The following is an 18,851-nucleotide window of genomic DNA, read 5'->3' on the forward strand; positions in this document are numbered from 1 at the left end:
AATCTGATGCAGATCTGATATTTTCCAATGTGACTTCAGTCTGAACAGCCAGGTCGCATTTATCCAAACTTTACGTCACTGAAATTCGTAAACACAGTGTGTGTCTGCGTGGTCTCGTATTCCATCAGGACCTCTTTAGTGCATGTGGGTCACTTCAGGACCTCTTCAGTGCATGTGGGTCACTTCAGGACCTCCTTAGTGCATGTGGGTCACTTCAGGGTCACATTCAGTTCAGACTCAAAACTAATAGAAGTCACATTTAATGTTGAATATGAACCAACACACAAAAAAATCGGATTTCGCCCAAAAATACGATCTTTGCATTAACACCTGCTGTCTGAACGGAGCCTTTGACTGTTTCTTCTTAATTCCCTGACTTCTTCCGGGTCTTAAACGTCCCCGTGTGGGATTTTTTCTTTTCTGGGCGTGGGAACCCTGAAGCGGCGTCTTTTACGAGCGAACGCCCAGTTCTAGTCCGATTCGCTCAAACGTAGAGTCGGCAATAACGTAACTAGTCACAACGGTAGTTTGACATGGTTTATGACCAAGGTAGAACTTCAACATATACATACTCATGACCATCTCAGTCTGGTTTCAACATGTGGAACACACAGTTCACATTTGTCTCTGGGGGGAGGAGCGTCGGGCGTCGGCGGTGCCGTTCAGACACCGTTGCCCACAAAAAGAGGTTAACTCTCCAGACCTTTGGCTGCAGTTCTCGTCTCTTCCTGTGCTTAAGATTCGAGGTCTATGATTATCAGAGGCTGATTGGGTTTAAAGATGCCAGACACTAGAGGAAAGGTGGACAGCTGATTTCCTTCTCCAGCGTCCGAAGCGTTAAAACGCACTCGGAACGTGACGAGTCCGCGGTGTCCGAGGAAGTCGAATGCAACATGAGATTTTCTTTTTGGTCAATCGATGACAGTTTTCGCTTAAAGAATGTGGGAAAACGGATCCGATCCAAACTCTATGAACTGTCCCTCGAAGTTCGGTTGATTAGAAGATGAGAGCTCAGCGTCCTGAAACAGCAGAGTTCTGGTTCTGGTTCCGGTTCACATTCAGCGCCGTCAGCCGTGGGACGAGAAGATGGGCCTGCTGATGTTGCTGTTGGTCGTCATGGCAGCCAGTTCCCACCTGGATCAGACACAATGGGGCAGAGATGGGAGGGGGGCGGAGTTAAACCAAAGATTACAGTTAATGGAAACGGCAACAACAGAACCTCAGAACCCGACTGTTCGACAGGTTGCGTGAATAGAACTCATGCATAAAAACGTGTCTAATGGAAAAACAACAATTTCACCAAAACTCCTGTTTTTTGATTAAATGTTTTTGCGCTTATAAGAGGTGTTTTGGTGTTTTTTCGTAGTTAAATTGGTATATGACCCAAAACTGTAATGGAAAGACCGTTGAGTCCAACTAGTCACATGACCAGTAGGGGTGTTAGAAAATATCAGTTCCGCAATATATTGCGATATTTCATTTCACAATACTGTATCGATATTAAAAAGTACTGTATCAATATTTTTAGGTATTTATTCAAATGCAGATATGGCGGAGGTTCATTTTTTGTTTTTGTTTTTTTCTTTTTATTTTCTGGGAATCCAGCGAGCTCTTTTATTGATATAGTCACAAGGGTATTTTTCTCTTTGTTTGTAAACTAAAAAAGTAGTTCATTAAATTAATGTTAAAACTGTATTTATCCAAATCCTGCATTTTGAGTTTTTATAGAGAAAACTTTTGTGTTATAGCATTAGATCCTATTCTGATCAAATACAAATTTGTTTAGTATTAGTGCATATTTCTGGTGTAATTATATTTTCCTAGAAATAATCATTTAAAACAAGAAACAAAACAACCAAAAAATATCACCTTAACAGTATTGTGATATATCGCAATATATCTTATCGTGATCCTAGTATTGTGATTTGTATTGTATCGCCAGATTCTTGCCAATACACAATCAGAGGTTGTAGCTCAGCCAATAGATATCTGTATTCATTAATCTGTTTAATCGTTGACAGATTCTTGAACTAAAACACTGAGTATCTTCTTATTTCTGAAACAACCCTCAGTTTGACAGAGCATAAAGACTGGACAATGTCAGGATTCTTTTGGCACTAACTGTTCTGACATTTACTGGGACGTTGCATGAGCGTTGTGTGGCGTTGATGTCACAGTGGGCGTGGCTTGTCATGAAGCTGAAGGCGTTACACTAGTCTCTTTTCCATTGACCCTCAAATTACGTGAATAGAATTTGCACATTGAAATTTGTCTAATGGAAAAATGATAATTTTGCCAAAACTCTGCAGTTTTTTGATGAAACGTTTTTGTGCTTATAAGAGGTGGTTTTTCGTAGTTAAATTGGTATATGACAAAACTGTAATGGAAAGACCTTTGAATCCAACTAGAGTCACATGACCAAAACAAACAATAATAATAATAATTTAATCTAATCTAATCAGAGGTTGTAGCTCAGCCAATAGATAAGAACTGTATTAATTAATCTGTTTAATTCTTGAACTAAAACAGTGAATATCTTCTTCTTTCTGAAACAACCCTCAGTTGACAAAACACAAAGACTGGATGATATCAGGATTCTTTTGGCAGTAACTGTTCTGACATTTACTAGGATGTTGCATTCATTGTGTGGCGTTGAAGTTATAGTGGGCGTGGCCTGTCATGAAGTTGAAGGCATTACAGTCAAACCCTCAAACTGCATGAATATAACTTACGCATGAAAATTCGTCTAATGGAAAAACGACAATTTCACCCAAACTCTTTTTTTTCTCCGAATAGTTGTTGTTGTTGTTGGAGGTGTTTGTTCATAGTTAAATTGGTCTATGACCCAAAACTGTAATGGAAAGACCTTTGAGTCCAACTATAGTCACATGACCAAAACAAACAGATGTGGATGGATGTTAGAACAAGAGAAGAAGAGTTGAACCCAAACGTGTGTATGTGTGGACACACCAGGAAACCACATCAGTTTAGAATTTAGGAGGAGATAGAGGAGGAACCAGCATTCTAGATTTAAAACAACACAGATTTCTGTTCCTGTTTATGGAAGGACTGACACTGACATCTACCAGAAGAAAGAAACTCATCAGCACATTTGGGATTGAATGGACAAACCAACATTACATACTTGTGTTTGGAACACATTTATATAAATATGGGACAGTTTAGCTCAGATGGACCATGGAAAAGAGACTATTAACGCGTCCTCCTGAGACCCACAACAGTAAAAATTTTGGCTTTTTTTTTACATTAAAATAATTATCTTGATTGGATCATACATAATACAACAGTTTTGTCAGACACATATTTTATTTTTTATTATTATTAATGGAACGTCCTTTGCAGTGGATGGTGGGTTTTTTTGTTTTTTTTAAGTAAAATGGTCCAACTCTTGTCCCGTACAGAAGAGGATATGCACCTAAACTGAGCTCAGATCATCAGAGTAAAACCAGTTAAATACAGGAAACACTGAAATCCAACTAAACACAAGAGAAAAACACTGAATGTTAGAATAAAATGACCCAAATTTTTAGCCTTGATACAATAATGATAGAATCTTCTACAAATCGACTGAAAAACGGACAGAAAAAGACAAAAGTACATCGGTAGTAAGATGACGTTCTGATGTAATGTGATGAAAATGAGATAAAAAACATTATTATTTGTGGTTTTAAACTCTAGTCACTCACAAAACAAAGCATATGAATGACAATATTAGAAACAAAACACCACATATAGAGTTAAAAAGGTTTTCCTTTCCTTACCCTATTCTATTGTATCTATTTTATTCTATTTTATTCTATTCTATTCTATTCTATTCTATTCTACTCTACACTATTCTATTCTATTCTGTTCTATTCTATTCTATTCTACTCTACACTATTCAATTCTATTCTACTCTACACTATTCTATTCTATTCTATTCTATTCTATTCTATTCTATTCTACTCTACACTATTCTATTCTATTCTGTTCTATTCTATTCTACTCTACACTATTCAATTCTATTCTACTCTACACTATTCTATTCTATTCTATTCTATTCTATTCTATTCTATTCTATTCTATTCTACACTATTCTATTCTATTCTATTCTATTCTATTCTATTCAGGGATGTTTCATAAACGCTGACAGAATCCTGGATTTTACTTATTGATCCCATTTGTCGCTGACTTATGCAGATGCTGATAGATTATAAAGTACTGCATCAATCCCATGATCCTTCAGTGTTTACTGTCTCATTGGACTTTAGTCTTAATTGTTCTGTTAATTGTTTAGTCTCAGAATCGTCCTCCTGTCTTCCTCTGTGGTGTAAACCTCAGACCTCCTCTGGTTCCACATTAGTCTTCGCTGACCCTCCATCATGCGTTTGTGTGACATTTGCTCTCACCCTGAGCCCCCTCCATCTTAAACAAAGCCCTCCAATGCGAGGGGTGAGGCCCCCCCCCTCGTAACCCGATACCCAGGAGCGGCGCTTGACAACAGGGTCGAGTGCTGACCTGCTGACAGGTCAGAGGTCGAGCTGCAGATTGTTATCTGTGGCTCTGCTTTCATACTCGCCGCCGTCACAGGGGTTGGCATCGGGGCTGGGATGGCAGCGAGGGGCACAGAGAGTTAACCCCCCCACCCCACCCCCCCATCTGGAAAACACTGTCAGCCTCAGAAAGACAAGTGAAAACAGCGACGAGGGGGGGCGAGTAAGGTGGCAGCGATAAGAAAGGAGAAGCTAAGAGGAGTCATTAGCATCAGGTTTCAGACGCCTGGGCTCCACACAAACAGCCCGTCCCAGTGCGCTTCAGACGCACGCGTCCACGCCACCACGTCTTCACACAGACGGGTTTTCATCGGGTTCTTTCACAGACGCCGGTCAGAGCTGCAGGATCGGACCAAATCAAGTCACACTGAGATCATCCAAGGAAAAGGTCTGATTTGAAAAGGAAAATGCACACGACGCCTGAAATTTGGATTAAAAAGTTCATAGACTATATTGTACAGTTGCTCTGTCTGTTCAGTGTCACAAAAAAAAAACTAATTCACCAGAAAACAGAAGTGACATTAATGTTCATTTCTGTAATTATATCCTAAATTCTGGACCCAAAACCTTATGCAACATTAAAAAAAATCTAAAATAAATTTTCTGCGTTTTTAGTCAAATTTCAGAGTGTACATTTACATAAAAAACAGTCCAATGGAACTCAATTAAACGTCAACATACACAAAAGATATACAAAGTATTCACGAAAATGCACAAAGATACAATAAAATGCACTAAAATATATGCTAAAATATATGAAAATACACAAAAATGCACTGACATATATACTAAAATACATTAAAATGCAATAAAGTATATGCTAAAATACAATATTATGCAAAAAACAGTAGCTGCAGCTTTTAAAGACATTTTTCTCTTTGTCTTTGGTCAAATTTCAGACCTTACATTCACATAAATAACAGTCCAACTGGCCTCATAGTTATTATAGACCACCATGCACAAAAAAATACACTAAAATATATGCTAAATTACACTAGAATACACAAAAAGTAAGTTCTAAGTAAGTAAGTTCAAAGTTCTGTTGGAGGTGTCAGCTGTTCATCTGGGCTCAGTGTGGACAGTAGCTCTGCTCCTCTAATGAGAGGAAGTGTCATAAAGATCACAGAGCACATCCTGTGGAGCCCACAACAACCATCACATCCTTTATCTGGACCTTCAGCCTCCGTCTGCACAGCTCAGACCAGAACAACAAAGGACATGGACACAGCAGCATCTGTTGTTTACACTTTGTGGACAAAAGTATGTGGACACGGTGGATTCAGGTGTTTCTTTTCTAACAGGGGTCTGGGATCCAAAACTATAAGGACTAATGTCAGAATAGAGATTTATATTATGGGATATTTATCAGTGCATTGGTTTGTTTGGGTTCAATAATAATAATAATAATAATAATAATAATAATAATAATAATAATAATAATAATAATAATAATAATAATAATAATAATAATAAACTTTATTTGTATAGCACCTTTCATACAGAAATTGTAGCCCAAAGTGCTTCACATTGATTGAAAGAAATACAATATTAAAATACATTAAGATTTGATTAGAAATACAATAAAATAAAAATAAATATAAAAACAGCGCACATTAAAATATTTGATTATGCATAGAATTTTTGAAGTGCAAGAAATAAGATGAAATGTGAGAGAAATACAATAAAATAAAAATAAAAGCAGCGCACATTAAAATATTTGATTATACATAGAATTTTTGAAGTGCAAGAAATAAGATGAAATTTGAAATACAATAAAATAAAAAATAAAAACAGAAATACAATAAAATAAAATATAAATAAAAAACCACACATTCCTGGTTCCTGAATTGTGACCCCATTTTTATCTCCTTTCAAAGGCTAATGAGAATAAAAATGTTTTTAATTTGGTTTTAAATATATTCAGTGAACTGGCTTCTCTAATGTGTTTTGGAATTGTATTCCATAACTTTGGTGCATAGTTAGTAAAGGCTGCGTCCCCCATTTTCTTTGTAATATTTCTGGGAGTCGCTAGTAACTATAACTAGTAATTATCTTTGTTTCTAAAATGACTCACAGATGGTTTGGACTGAATTTATATCAACACTAATTTTGTTTTTTTATCCATGACTCTGATTTTAAATGTTCTTCCTCTAAATGTCTCTAATATTTTTCCTGCTCTAACTGTAAATAATAATGTTCTTCCTCATCTAACCATGTACTGTCATCGCCTCTGACTGAGGAAGAAATGTCTACCATTAAACTATAGTGAAATATATATAACATATAATTAGGGATGTCCGATAATATCGGCCCACCGATATTATCGGCCCGATATTGGCATAAAAATTTAATATCGGTGAATATCGGTATCGGTTTTTTTGCCTATCATTAAAACCGATAAAATAATGCTTTGATTTCACCGGCATTTACAGACGTGTAAATGAAGCGTTGTTTGTAGCTGAAAGAAATGTGCAGTTTTCAAAATTGTACAGTAGAGTTGCCACACTGTAACAGACTCATGGAGGGAGGGAGAGAAAATAAATAAATACGGCATTTTTTCCACAACTTAACTCTTTCTCCGTCAATGACGAGATTTTCCGTCACTCCGTGTTTTCACTGTTGTACTGTAGTTGAAGCTGTTGCGGATCGTGTGAATTACTTTCCTTAGTCCAGAAACAAACAATTAAGCAGCTTTTTTGGAAAAATGACGGACCGGGTTTAACGTTTTCGCACTGGAGTCTCCGTATCCCATGGCAACGCATCCAGCGGCAGTCACTGAATGAGGAAATGCAGACTGTGCAGGAACCGCGCGCAGTTTCAAAAGCCTTAAAGATGATTATGGAGACAGAGTCTGACAATTCAATATATGATGGAGCTACAGAAGAACCATTTAGAGACAGGAACGGACAAATAGAACGTGAGGGAGATGGACACGGAACACAGGAAACACGGAGCGGCTCAGGTCCAACACGGAGGTGGGGGTGTGTGTGTGTGTGTGTGTGTGTGTGTGTGTGTGTGTGTGTGCACGGAGCGACACGGAGACAATGACAGACAGGAGGAAGAGAACAGAGACATTTATAGTGGACATTCAAGGAGAAGACAGACACACAGACATGGGACAAGACAAAGGACAGCTAGTGTTCATCTGTTAGAGTGAGTTCAGATTCAGACTGAGGACACAGAACAGATTCAGCTGTAGAATGTCAGCAGGACACAGGGAAGACACTGTTGGATTTGGCTTTAGTGTGAAATAAATAAATACATATATTCATACAGAGATAAATAACTAGATGTCCATATAATTATTTACAGATCAAACACAGCAGGTGGTCCAACAGGAGGACCTGGTGCAGCCAAGGAAAGGCCCGAAATCTACAGTATTTAGTGCATTTGTTTCTTTTTTTCTTAAAAATGAGGAATATTGAAGTGTTTATATCAAAAAACTAAACTACTATGTGGAAGACTTATAACTGATGTATGTAAATGTGATAAGTTTAGAAGGAACCTGGTGCTTTAGAAGATGTTTGGTCTAAAGTTTGGTGTAGATTCCTCTAATATTTTGTGGAATGATGGGATATCTTAGAGCTGTTTGTTACTATTATTGTTGTTATTATTATTTTATTTTGTGATTTGGAATACAGTGTTACTGTTGGTAAATGAGAAAGAGTCAAAAATGTAAATAGGAAATCAATTTTATCTTGAAAATCAATATCTTTGGAAAAAAATGCAGTTTTCTCAGTTTTTTGCTCAAAATTCAGTTTTTTCCTGAAAATGACCAATATTCAAATGTTCATACCTCACGAACAAATGAAGATAGAATAAAATCGTTTCTTGTGTTTAAAAGTTGAAGTTCTGCTCTTTCTTTTGATGTATTCAGTGTTCACATACTCCTAACACAACATTTTCAGTCAGCCTCCAAAGATTAGTGAAAATGACCAAAAAGTTAAAATTAAACGTTGGACAATATCGGCATATCGGTTTTTGGCAAAAAAGCCAATATCGGACATCCCTACATATAATAAATAAAATAATATAACAATAATAAAAATATAATAAACGACATGGACATAAATATGTGGACACATCATGTCTACAGCTGTCAGATGTCCCGTTCATTGTTGGAGGGAATGTGGAGAATCTGATGTAGATCACACACGTCTTTTGGAAATGCGATAAAATAACTGTGTTTTGAGAGATGGTATTAAACTGAATTGAAAAATCTTTTATGTCCCCAAAGGGCAATTTGATTTGCAATAGAAGTGTCCATATCACCAAACAAACAATCTCACATAGTACAATAAATACAAACAAACAAACAAACAAACAAACAAACAATAAATAAATAAATAAGTCATAGTTAACGATGCATTGTTCCCAACAGGCTCGTCTACAGGCTATTTAAAAACTTAACGGCAGATGGGACAAATGATTTGAGATATGGGTTTGATTTGGCTCTGCAGGGGAAAGTGGACCTTCTCTTAGATGGAAGAAGCTGAAACTCTGCATGAAGACGATGGAGAGTATGTGGAGTATTACAACAAATAATGGGTATGAGATTCCAATGTGCTGTGATATTCTGTATTTGTGTAATTTGTCTGATGGAAATGTAGTGGGAATTGACATATACTGGGTTAAAGTACTTTTAGTGGCTGAAAAAAACTACTGCCAGAAACTGGAGAAGGACAGAAGCACCAACAGGACCACAATTATTGAAGGAACATATACAATGGAAAAAATAACTAAAAAACTGTGACTATAAGAAGAACACATGGACAAAAAATTGAATAAATGGACTGATTACAGAACCCAGAATGGAAAAAAGGACTGAATAATGGGAATATAGTGTCGTGTCGTGAACCCAAGAAAGGTTCATTTGTTTTTTGTTGTTGATGATTATGTTTATAAAATTTCAATAAAAACAAGTGAAAAAAAAAAAGACATCCTGTTCATGAGGATCGAACATATGAACTAACTTCTGCTCAAAAATGTTGGTTTGAACTATAAACTAAAAGGATTTGACAGTTATTGTGATTCTCATTCTATTCAATGACTCCATCTTTGCATCAACTGTATTTTAAATAACATTTTGTCGGAGATTATTTCATCTCTAACTGGTTTTACTGTAGTGATTTGAGGTTTTGGCAGCTCAGCAGACATTTTATCTACCAGTGTTGGATATTAAAACCCTATAATAGATGTTGGTTGCCGTTGGTGGTCATAAACAGCAGCAGATTTATGGTTTTTGGTTGTGAAGTCCAATCAGTTTACAGTATTTTTTGGCCGTCCTGAGTGGAGAACAGTTTATAAATAAGCAGCTGAGTATATGGGTCCAGTATATTATTCATGTTTCACTACATTTGTGTTGAATAAACCTCATTCTATACATCAGGGGTGTCAATCATGTGGCCCCTGGTCAAAACTGGACCGCCAAAGGGTCCAACCCAATGGGATGAATATGTGAAATGCAACAATAACACTGAAGATATGAACAATTAAAGGTCAAAGTCATGTTCGTTCAGGTTCCACATTCAGACCAATATGATCTAAAGTGGATCAGAACAGTTCAATAATAATATAATAACTTATAAATAATGACATTGCCACATTTTGTCTTTGTTTTAGTGTAAAAAAGAAAAATTACATGAAAATGTTTAAATTTACCCACTATCCTGTAACAAAAAAACATGAATAATCTGAAAAAATATGAACAACATGAAACATCTTAATAAAATTCAATGTGATTTGACCAATATTCTGCCTGTTATTAAATATTTTGTGATCTATAAGTTGAAATGTGCTTGTGTAAATGATAAACTGAGGCAGTTACATTTACAGGTTGTTCATGTTATGTGCATTTCCATACTGTAATTTGATTTTTGATTTATTCTGAAAATGCAATGAAATTTAACCTATGCAAAAAAGCAAAACATGCATAATGATACAAATATCAACAATAACAATCTTAGACAGAAAAACAGCACAACAGTTCCATTTACATGCCTGAAAATCCTACTGTTTTCACCGTTCAGTTTGGATTTGTCATTATTTCTGTGTTATTCTGTTGTTCTGGTTCTGTTTCAGATCATGTCAGACTGAATGTGGAACCTGAAATAACATGACTTTGACTTCCTGCTGTCCGTCCACTGTCCCTAAAACTGCCCAGTGTGTCCGTTTGTGTCGGTGCTGTTACTTCTATGACATAATTACAGATTCATTTTCAGTGCGTTCAGACAAAAGCTGAGGAAACGCACCCATGTTTCATGAAGGATAATGAGTGATAATTGGGCTGATATGACAGCGGTTAATGAGCGACAGGAGGATGAGATCTGACCTGATATCATGTGGGAGTCCCGACTGCTCCAGACTGTACTGAATAACAGCTATTTTGCATAATGTCTTCAAATTAGGGCCTGAAAAGAGAAGAAAAGTGTGATGAGTCACAGACAGTAATCACAGTCTACGGCTAAGAATATCCATGTCAGATGAGGGAATTCAGAGAGGATTCAAGGAGGCAGATCTGAGAGGCTGGAAGACCATGAAACCACTTCACACATTTAAAGTCATCTACAGAACACCAGCACAGAGTTCAGTCATCCCAGGACCAGCAGCCAAGTAGTGAAACCACTTATAACACACATTTACAAAGACTTTTAGTGGTTAATACGTCTCAAAAACAAAACAAAATGCATAAAAATGAACAAAATAATTAACAAAATGAAGAGAAAAATCAAGAAAATTCATAAAAAACAACACAGAATGGGGAAAACAATCCTTAAATTGGGCAAAAATGAAGAAAATAAACAACAAAATGAGCAAAATAATTAATAACATGAAGAGAATAATCAACAAAATTTATAAAACAATCAAAATGGGGAAAATAATAAACAATATGAACAAAATGAATAAAATAATAAACAAATGAGAATAATCAAAAACTGGGGAAAAGATGTATGTGTATATGTATAAACATATATATATATGTATATATAGTAGGGATCCAACCGTACAGGTTCTCCACGGTTTGATATGTATTGCGGTTCTTGAGTCACGGTTGATGGTTTGGTTCAGATGCAGAACCCGGCTGGAGCCCAGCTGTGCACCAAAATGTAACTGGGATCTGATGTAAAGCTTCAAGGCTCATTTATGTTCCTTTACAGATGTAAACGTGCTCACCTGTTTCTAACGTTGTCATGCATCACTGCCTTCATACTTCCATGTGTCCTGTACATTGGAATGAGTGTTTGTCTATCAATCCACCAGAGGGCGCTGCTGTTAATTATTACAATACTGGCTAAATACCACGAAGAAGAGTAAAGTTTTATAAGAAGAAGAAAAAGAAGCAGAAGAAGAAGAAGCAGAAGAAGAAGAAGGAGAAGCAGAAGCAGAAGAAGAAGCAGAAAAAGCAGAAGAAGCAGAAGCAGAAGAATAAGCAGAAGCAGAAAAAGAAGAAGCAGAAGAAGCAGAAGAATCAGAAGAATCAGAAGCAGAAGAAGAGGCAGAAGCAGAAGAAGCAGAAGAAGAAGAAACAGAAGAAGAAGCAGAAGAAATAAGAAGAAGAAGAAGAAAGTCAATAATACCAAACATGGTGCAGACAGAGGAGGTTTAACTAATGTTAATATTAATGTTAACATTAATGTTAATATTGATGAGGGTAGTTTCCATAAACATGTCAGTAGTTTTTCACTAACTCACATTCGCTCTTTGAAACGTTCCGCTATTTATGGAAATTATTCTGTTGAAATCTCAACACTGCTCTGTATTCTCCATCTGGGTATGGGACAGAATTACAAACATAATGTACACAGGGGACAGACAGAACTGTCTGTATCTGTCTGCGTCTTTAACGAACAGCATAAATGAGTCCTTAATCAGAACTGGATCTGAGCGTCAAACGAGCTGGTGCAGCGCTCAGCCAGGCTCCGCCTCCGGCTCCAATGACAGTAGAATTCTGTACATCTGTCATCTTCCAAAGCTCTAATATAAACATAGTTGTCTGTAAATGTCATTTGAAAATGACAAATGAGCCGTACATACTGGTATAGAAGCACTAGGAGCGTACCATGGAATTCACAAACACACATTCTGTAAATCCTGAATCCTTTCCAGTGTAAATAAGAAGCTCATCTGTAGAACTGAAGTAAATATCTGATTCATTAATTGACTGTAACGATTACATAAATGATGAACTGTTTTGACACACTGGAGTAATTCCTTAAGGAATAAAAGGTCGAATTCACTGGTTTCAGCTTCTTAAATGTGATATTTTGTTTTCAGTCATTATCTGTGTTCATATTTTTAATGGATGTCGTGCATTCTTTCTTCATGGTCGTGTGTTTTATTAAAGGTCGAAGCACTGTTGACTTCGTTCATTTTTCTGGAACCAAACATTGGATAAAAATAAAGCCTGTGTCACATTTGGCAGAAGAAGGTGTTTTTATTTGGACCACTTCATCTGGTCCAGTCTTTCTCCACCGGTGCAACCCTACTCGTCATCAGTGACCAAATATGGACTTCCTGTCCACGCCTGCCGCCACCGTGGCTGTTCTACCATATGTTCAGGGATAAATATGGCGAAGACCCACGCGACTGGCACGTGGAGGTGTGGACCACAGGGGATGCTGACGCCGCCTCCACACTACGCCAACCCCACAGGGCCCCCGCGGTCCCGTAAAAACCCACAGACGCAAACCCCGACCGTGGCGCAGGCCCCGCCCACAACCACACCAAATATGGAAGAGGGAGGAACTGAAGCAAGAACGACTATCCAGGAGAACGGAGGAGACGGAGGAAATATTCAAATAATTCATGTGTTTAAAGATGAGGTGAAAGGATTGACAGATAAAAAAAAAAAAAAAAAAAAAACGGAAATAATTATTAAAATGGGCAAGAATGAATAAAATAAACGATATGAACAAAATAATAAACAAAATAAACAAAAATGAATACAATAAACAATAATATGAACCAAATAAACAAAATAAACAAAATAATAAACCAAATGACCAAAAATGAACACAATAATGACTAAAATAAACAACAATTTGAACAAAATAATAAAATAAACAAAATAATAAACAAAATGAACAAAAACAGGACCAATGGCCCTGTAGCTTACCGGCACTTCCTATCTCTTATAATGGGGAAATTTTTCAAAGTTGCACCAAATCCAGAATCAGATCCAGATCCAAATAATTTCACTAACTTTTGTTGACATCATCATAAAGAAACTGTATACCAAGTTTGAAGTCAATTGGAATTGTAGTTTTGGAGAAGAAGATGACTGAAAGTTTTGTAACGGACGACAGACGACGATGACGACAGACGACGACAACGCCGGAGGCTGCATAACGGGAATAGCTTACAGCCTATCGGCCGGTAAGCTAAAAATGAACACAATAATGAATAAAATAAACAACAATATGACCCAAATAATGAACAAATGAAACAAATAAACAAAATGAACAAAATAAAAACAAAATGAACAAAATGAAGAAAAATGAATGCAGTAAGGAATAAAATAAACAAAATAAACAAAATGAACAGAAAAGAACACAATAAGGAATAAACCAAAAAAAATGAACAAAATAAAAACAAAACGAAGAAAAACAAACACAATAATGAATAAAATAAAGAACAAAATGAACCAATTATAAACAAAATGAACAAAATAACAAAATGAACCAAATACAGGGTGGGGAAGCAAAATTTACAATATTTTGAGGCAGGGATTGAAAGACAGTGTATGACCAATTAGTTTATTGAAAGTCATGACAATTTATTTGCCACAAGAAAATGTACATAATAGAAAATATTTTTATTCTATGTGTCCTCCTTCTTTCTCAATAACTGCCTTCACACGCTTCCTGAAACTTGCGCAAGTGTTCCTCAAATATTCAGGTGACAACTTCTCCCATTCGTCTTTAATAGTATCTTCCAGACTTTCTCGTAATAGTTTTGCTCATAGTCATTCTCTTCTTTACATGATAAACAGTCTTTATGGACACTCCAACTATTTTTGAAATCTCCTTTGGTGTGACGAGTGCATTCAGCAAATCACACACTCTTTGACGTTTGCTTTCCTGATTACTCATATGGGCAAAAGTTTCTGAAAAGGTATGGATAATAGTGTTAGGTATGATTATGACATTAATGTGTGTTTGGTTTCAAAACAATTGACGTAGTGCCTGCTGAGAAAAAACAACTAAATATTCATTGTAAATTTTGCTTCCCCACCCTGTAAACAACAAAATGGACAAAAATGAACACAATAATGAACAAAATAAACAAAAAAATGAAAAAAAAAAAAATCATATGCAATCAAATGCTGGACGCCGCATGACGACAATAGCTTACGGCCTGTCGGCCGGTAAGCTAAAAACTATTATATATTATATACATTTATGACATATTCATCATATACACTGAAAACATCAGATAAACAGAACTTTAATCATTTGGTTTATATTTGTTTAATTAAAGGATGTAAGATTTAACACATTCAGTCTGAGGAGGATCATTTATGAATCATCACTTTATTAATTACTAAACTATAGACTTATGAATTTGAATAGTTTGATAGATTTTTATTGGTGAATAAAACACAAAAATAAAATAAAATAAAATAATGTGTTATGGACAGCTCCAGTGAGTTTTTTTAAATAGCTCATTGAAGCTGTAGAAATAAAATGGGATTGATTGATCGATTGGTTTGTGATTTGTAAAAGGTGGATCCTCCAGTAAAAGCTGGTGTTGATGATGAGACTAACGACAGAGGTACTTACTGAAGTCTAAGATGTACAGGTCTGAATGATCCATGAGGTTAAACTCATCACCCATTCCCTGCTCCGGACAGGGGCTGTAAAAACAAAAAACAAAAACAAGAAGAATTATGACAAACCCCGTCAAACCATTCACACATTAACACTTTATCATATTCACTGAAAACACCAGATACACAGCACTAATATTCAACTCATTAAAGGATTTAACACATTTAATCTGAGGAAGATCATTAACAGGAAACTGGAGACTTGTGAAGTATAAGTATTTTAATAGTTTTATACACAAAAATAAAACAATTAAAAAAAATGAACAAAAAAAATAATTTACAAAACGAAGCACATAATCACAAAAATAATTAAACAATGAAAAAAATGGGGGAAATAATCATTAAAATGGGCAAAAAATAAGAAAATGACCAACAAAATAATGAACAAAATAGTGAACAAAATAATGAACAAAATGAAGCGAATAATAAAAAAAATTATTAAACAATAAAAAATGGGGAAAATAATAATTAAAATGGGCAAAAATGAAGAAAATACTTAACAAAATGAATAAAATAATGAATAAAATGAAGTGAATAATCACAAAAATAATTAAACAATGAAAAAAATGGGCTAAGTAATCATTAAAATGAGCAAAAAACAAGAAAATGACCAACAAAATAATGAACAAAATAATGAATAAAGTGAAAAGAATAAAAAAAAAAAAAATTAAACAATAAAAAATTGGGAAAATAGTAATTAAAATGGGCAAAAATGAAGAAAATAATTAACAAAATAAAGACAATGATGAACCAAATGAAGCGAATAATGAAGAAAATGAATCAAAAAACAAAACCAATCAGATGTTATGCCAAACCCGCTCAAACATCCACTCCTGAACTCCTGTTTCTGTTTGAAGTGTCGATCCAGAACTCTGCAGAGGCGTTTTAACTCTTGATCTGACTCTTTAACTCTGCAGAGGCGTTTTAACTCTTGATCTGACTCTTTATTGTTCCTTCGATGCCGTTCACTCTCTCTAGTCTCTTCACCGCTGCTCCAGGTTTATCTTATCTCCGCTCGTACGTCTATCCTTTATCGCCGTGGAACACAGCAGCGTTCTGGGCTGTGGGCGGGGCTTCTCTCTCTCCATATCGTCCTCCTGGTCTGGGTCTTATCAGGGTCTGGTCTGAGCTGCAGGATGTGGAGCTGGAGTCAGACGTCCAGGTGGCCTGAGCTGATACTGCTATACTCGCATCATTCAACATCTGTTTCCTGCATCGCACCTGGACCGACTCCAGCTCTGCCTCCACCGCCTCCAGCTCTGCCTCCACCCACTCCAGCTCCGCCTCCACCTGTTAGAGGATGCTGTCATCTGAGATGGAGCCGAATATGTATTTACACCAGGGACGTCAAACACTTTCACACCAATATGATCAAACCAGGAAAATAAGAACACAATAAACTATAAATAATGACTAATGCAAACTTGTCTCTGTTTTAGTGCAAAAAATAACATTAAATGCTAAAAATATTTACATTTATAAACTGTTAAAAAAAAAAAGAATGTGAATAACTTGAAAAACTGACATTTCTTTAGAAAAATAAGTGCAATTTTAACAATATTCTGCCTCAACTTATCATTTCTACATGTGCATTATGGATCAGATCTACAGATACAAACATTTAACAACAGACAGAATATTGATACAATTACATTTAATTTTTTTCAGAAATTTCAGTTTTTTAAGGTTATTCACGTTTTGTTAAAGCAAATATTTTCATAATTTAAGTTTTTTTCACAACAAAGAGAAAAATTTGGAGCTGTCATTATTTATAAGTATAATGTAATATTTTTATCACATTAAACCAAGAACAAAATTTGGACTCATTATTTACAGGTTCTTATGTTATTATATGACTTTAGGTCAGTGTTTTTCAACCTTGGGGTCGCCTGGAATTCAAATGGGGTCACCTGAAATTTCTAGTAATTGATAAAAATTAAAATAAAAATGTACTAATAAAAATCTGTGTTGAGTTGACAGAGCCAATCCCAAACTGTGGTTGTGAAACGGCAGCACTGTGGTTCTGTTTATCTGTCAAATGTTCACTGTGGTCAGTTTCAGATGCTGCAGCTCTTTCATAATTCATAGTTTGAGTTCTTGTTTGTTCAGTATTAATTGTCAGCCTTGTAAATCCAAGCTGGACTGACTGTACATATCCTGACCAAGGAATATCCAATTCTCCCTTTGTGCAGTAATCTACACCTGGCTTTACTGCCTCTGTCCACAATAATATACATTATATAGACTAAATGTCCTCTAAAATTAACCTGGATTTGAAACATAGGATAGAAAACTATTACAGGATCAAAAATAATAATGAAAATTGGCAAAATGAATAAAAAAAAATTAACAAAATGAAGCGAATAATCACAAAAATAATTAAACAATGAAAATAATGGGAAAAATAATAATTAAAATGGGCAAAAAAATAAGAAAATGACCAATAAAATGAACAAAATGAAGAGAATAATAAAAAATAATAAAATATAATAAAATAATAAATAAAAAAAATAAATAAAAAATAATAATTAAATGGGCAAAAATGAATAAACTAATTAACACAATGAATAAAATAATGAACAAAATGAAGCAAATAATCACAAAAATAATTAAACAATGAACAAATGGGAGAAATAATTAAAATGGGCAAAAAATAAGAAAATGACCAACAAAATGAACAAAATAATGAACAAAATGAAGAGAATAATAAAAAAAAATATTAAACAATAAAAAATGGGGGAAATAATAATTAAAATGGGCAAAAAAATTAAGAAAATAATAAAACCTAATAATAACAAAAACTAATTCATTTTAGCAACAAAAAAAGAATGTCTCTGTGTTGAATGTCTGGGGTCAAAAAAGGTTGGAACCCACTGCTTTAGATCCTATTGGTCTGAATGTGGAACCTGATCTAACACCAGTTCAACACTGACTCTATATCTTCAGTGTAGTTTTTACACTTTGTCATTCATCCCATGGGGCCGGACTGGCTGGTTTTGGTCCACAGGCCGTATGTTTGCCCCCCCTGATGTAGACAGATGAATACAAATGCAGCTCCTGGAGGCAGTGGGATCCTCCTGTAAACGGACCAAGGCCACTTCACCGCTTCAACACAGACATTATGATGAGACTGATGTTCTGATGTGAGTCTGTAAATATCCATCAGGAGGATAAACCGATTCAGCAGCAGAGTCTGAAAGGACAGTTTAACGAGACGCCGGGAGCCACTGTCCAACAGAACACTCCATCACATACTAGTCTCTTTTCCATGGTCCATCTGAGCTAAACTGACCTCATATTTATATAAATGTGTTCCAAACACAAGTGTGTAATGTTGGTTTGTCCATTCAATCCCAAATGTGCTGATGAGTTTCTTTCTTCTGGTAGATGTCAGTGTCAGTCCTTCCATAAACAGCAACATAAATCTGTGTTGGTTTGAATCTAGAATGCTGGTTCCCCCTCTATCTCCT

The 18,851-nt window shown here is 35.6% G+C and overlaps 1 protein-coding gene across 1 annotated transcript in view; it reads right to left on the reverse strand.

Moving 5' to 3' along the window:
- Positions 1–422: 422 nt before the first annotated feature.
- klhdc3 (kelch domain containing 3) overlaps positions 423–18,851 on the reverse strand; it is a 77,590-nt gene continuing 59,161 nt past the window's right edge. The window contains exons 9-11 of the mRNA XM_030155707.1: positions 15,335–15,408; positions 10,885–10,963; positions 423–1,134 (exon numbers count right to left, since the gene is read on the reverse strand). Coding sequence (XP_030011567.1) covers positions 1,068–1,134; positions 10,885–10,963; positions 15,335–15,408 — 220 coding nt within the window. The 3' untranslated portion in view covers positions 423–1,067. The remainder of the gene's footprint in view (positions 1,135–10,884; positions 10,964–15,334; positions 15,409–18,851) is intronic.

This window comes from Sphaeramia orbicularis, chromosome 15 (genome assembly GCF_902148855.1).
Source record: "Sphaeramia orbicularis chromosome 15, fSphaOr1.1, whole genome shotgun sequence".
NCBI classification, from domain to species: Eukaryota; Metazoa; Chordata; class Actinopteri; order Kurtiformes; family Apogonidae; genus Sphaeramia; species Sphaeramia orbicularis.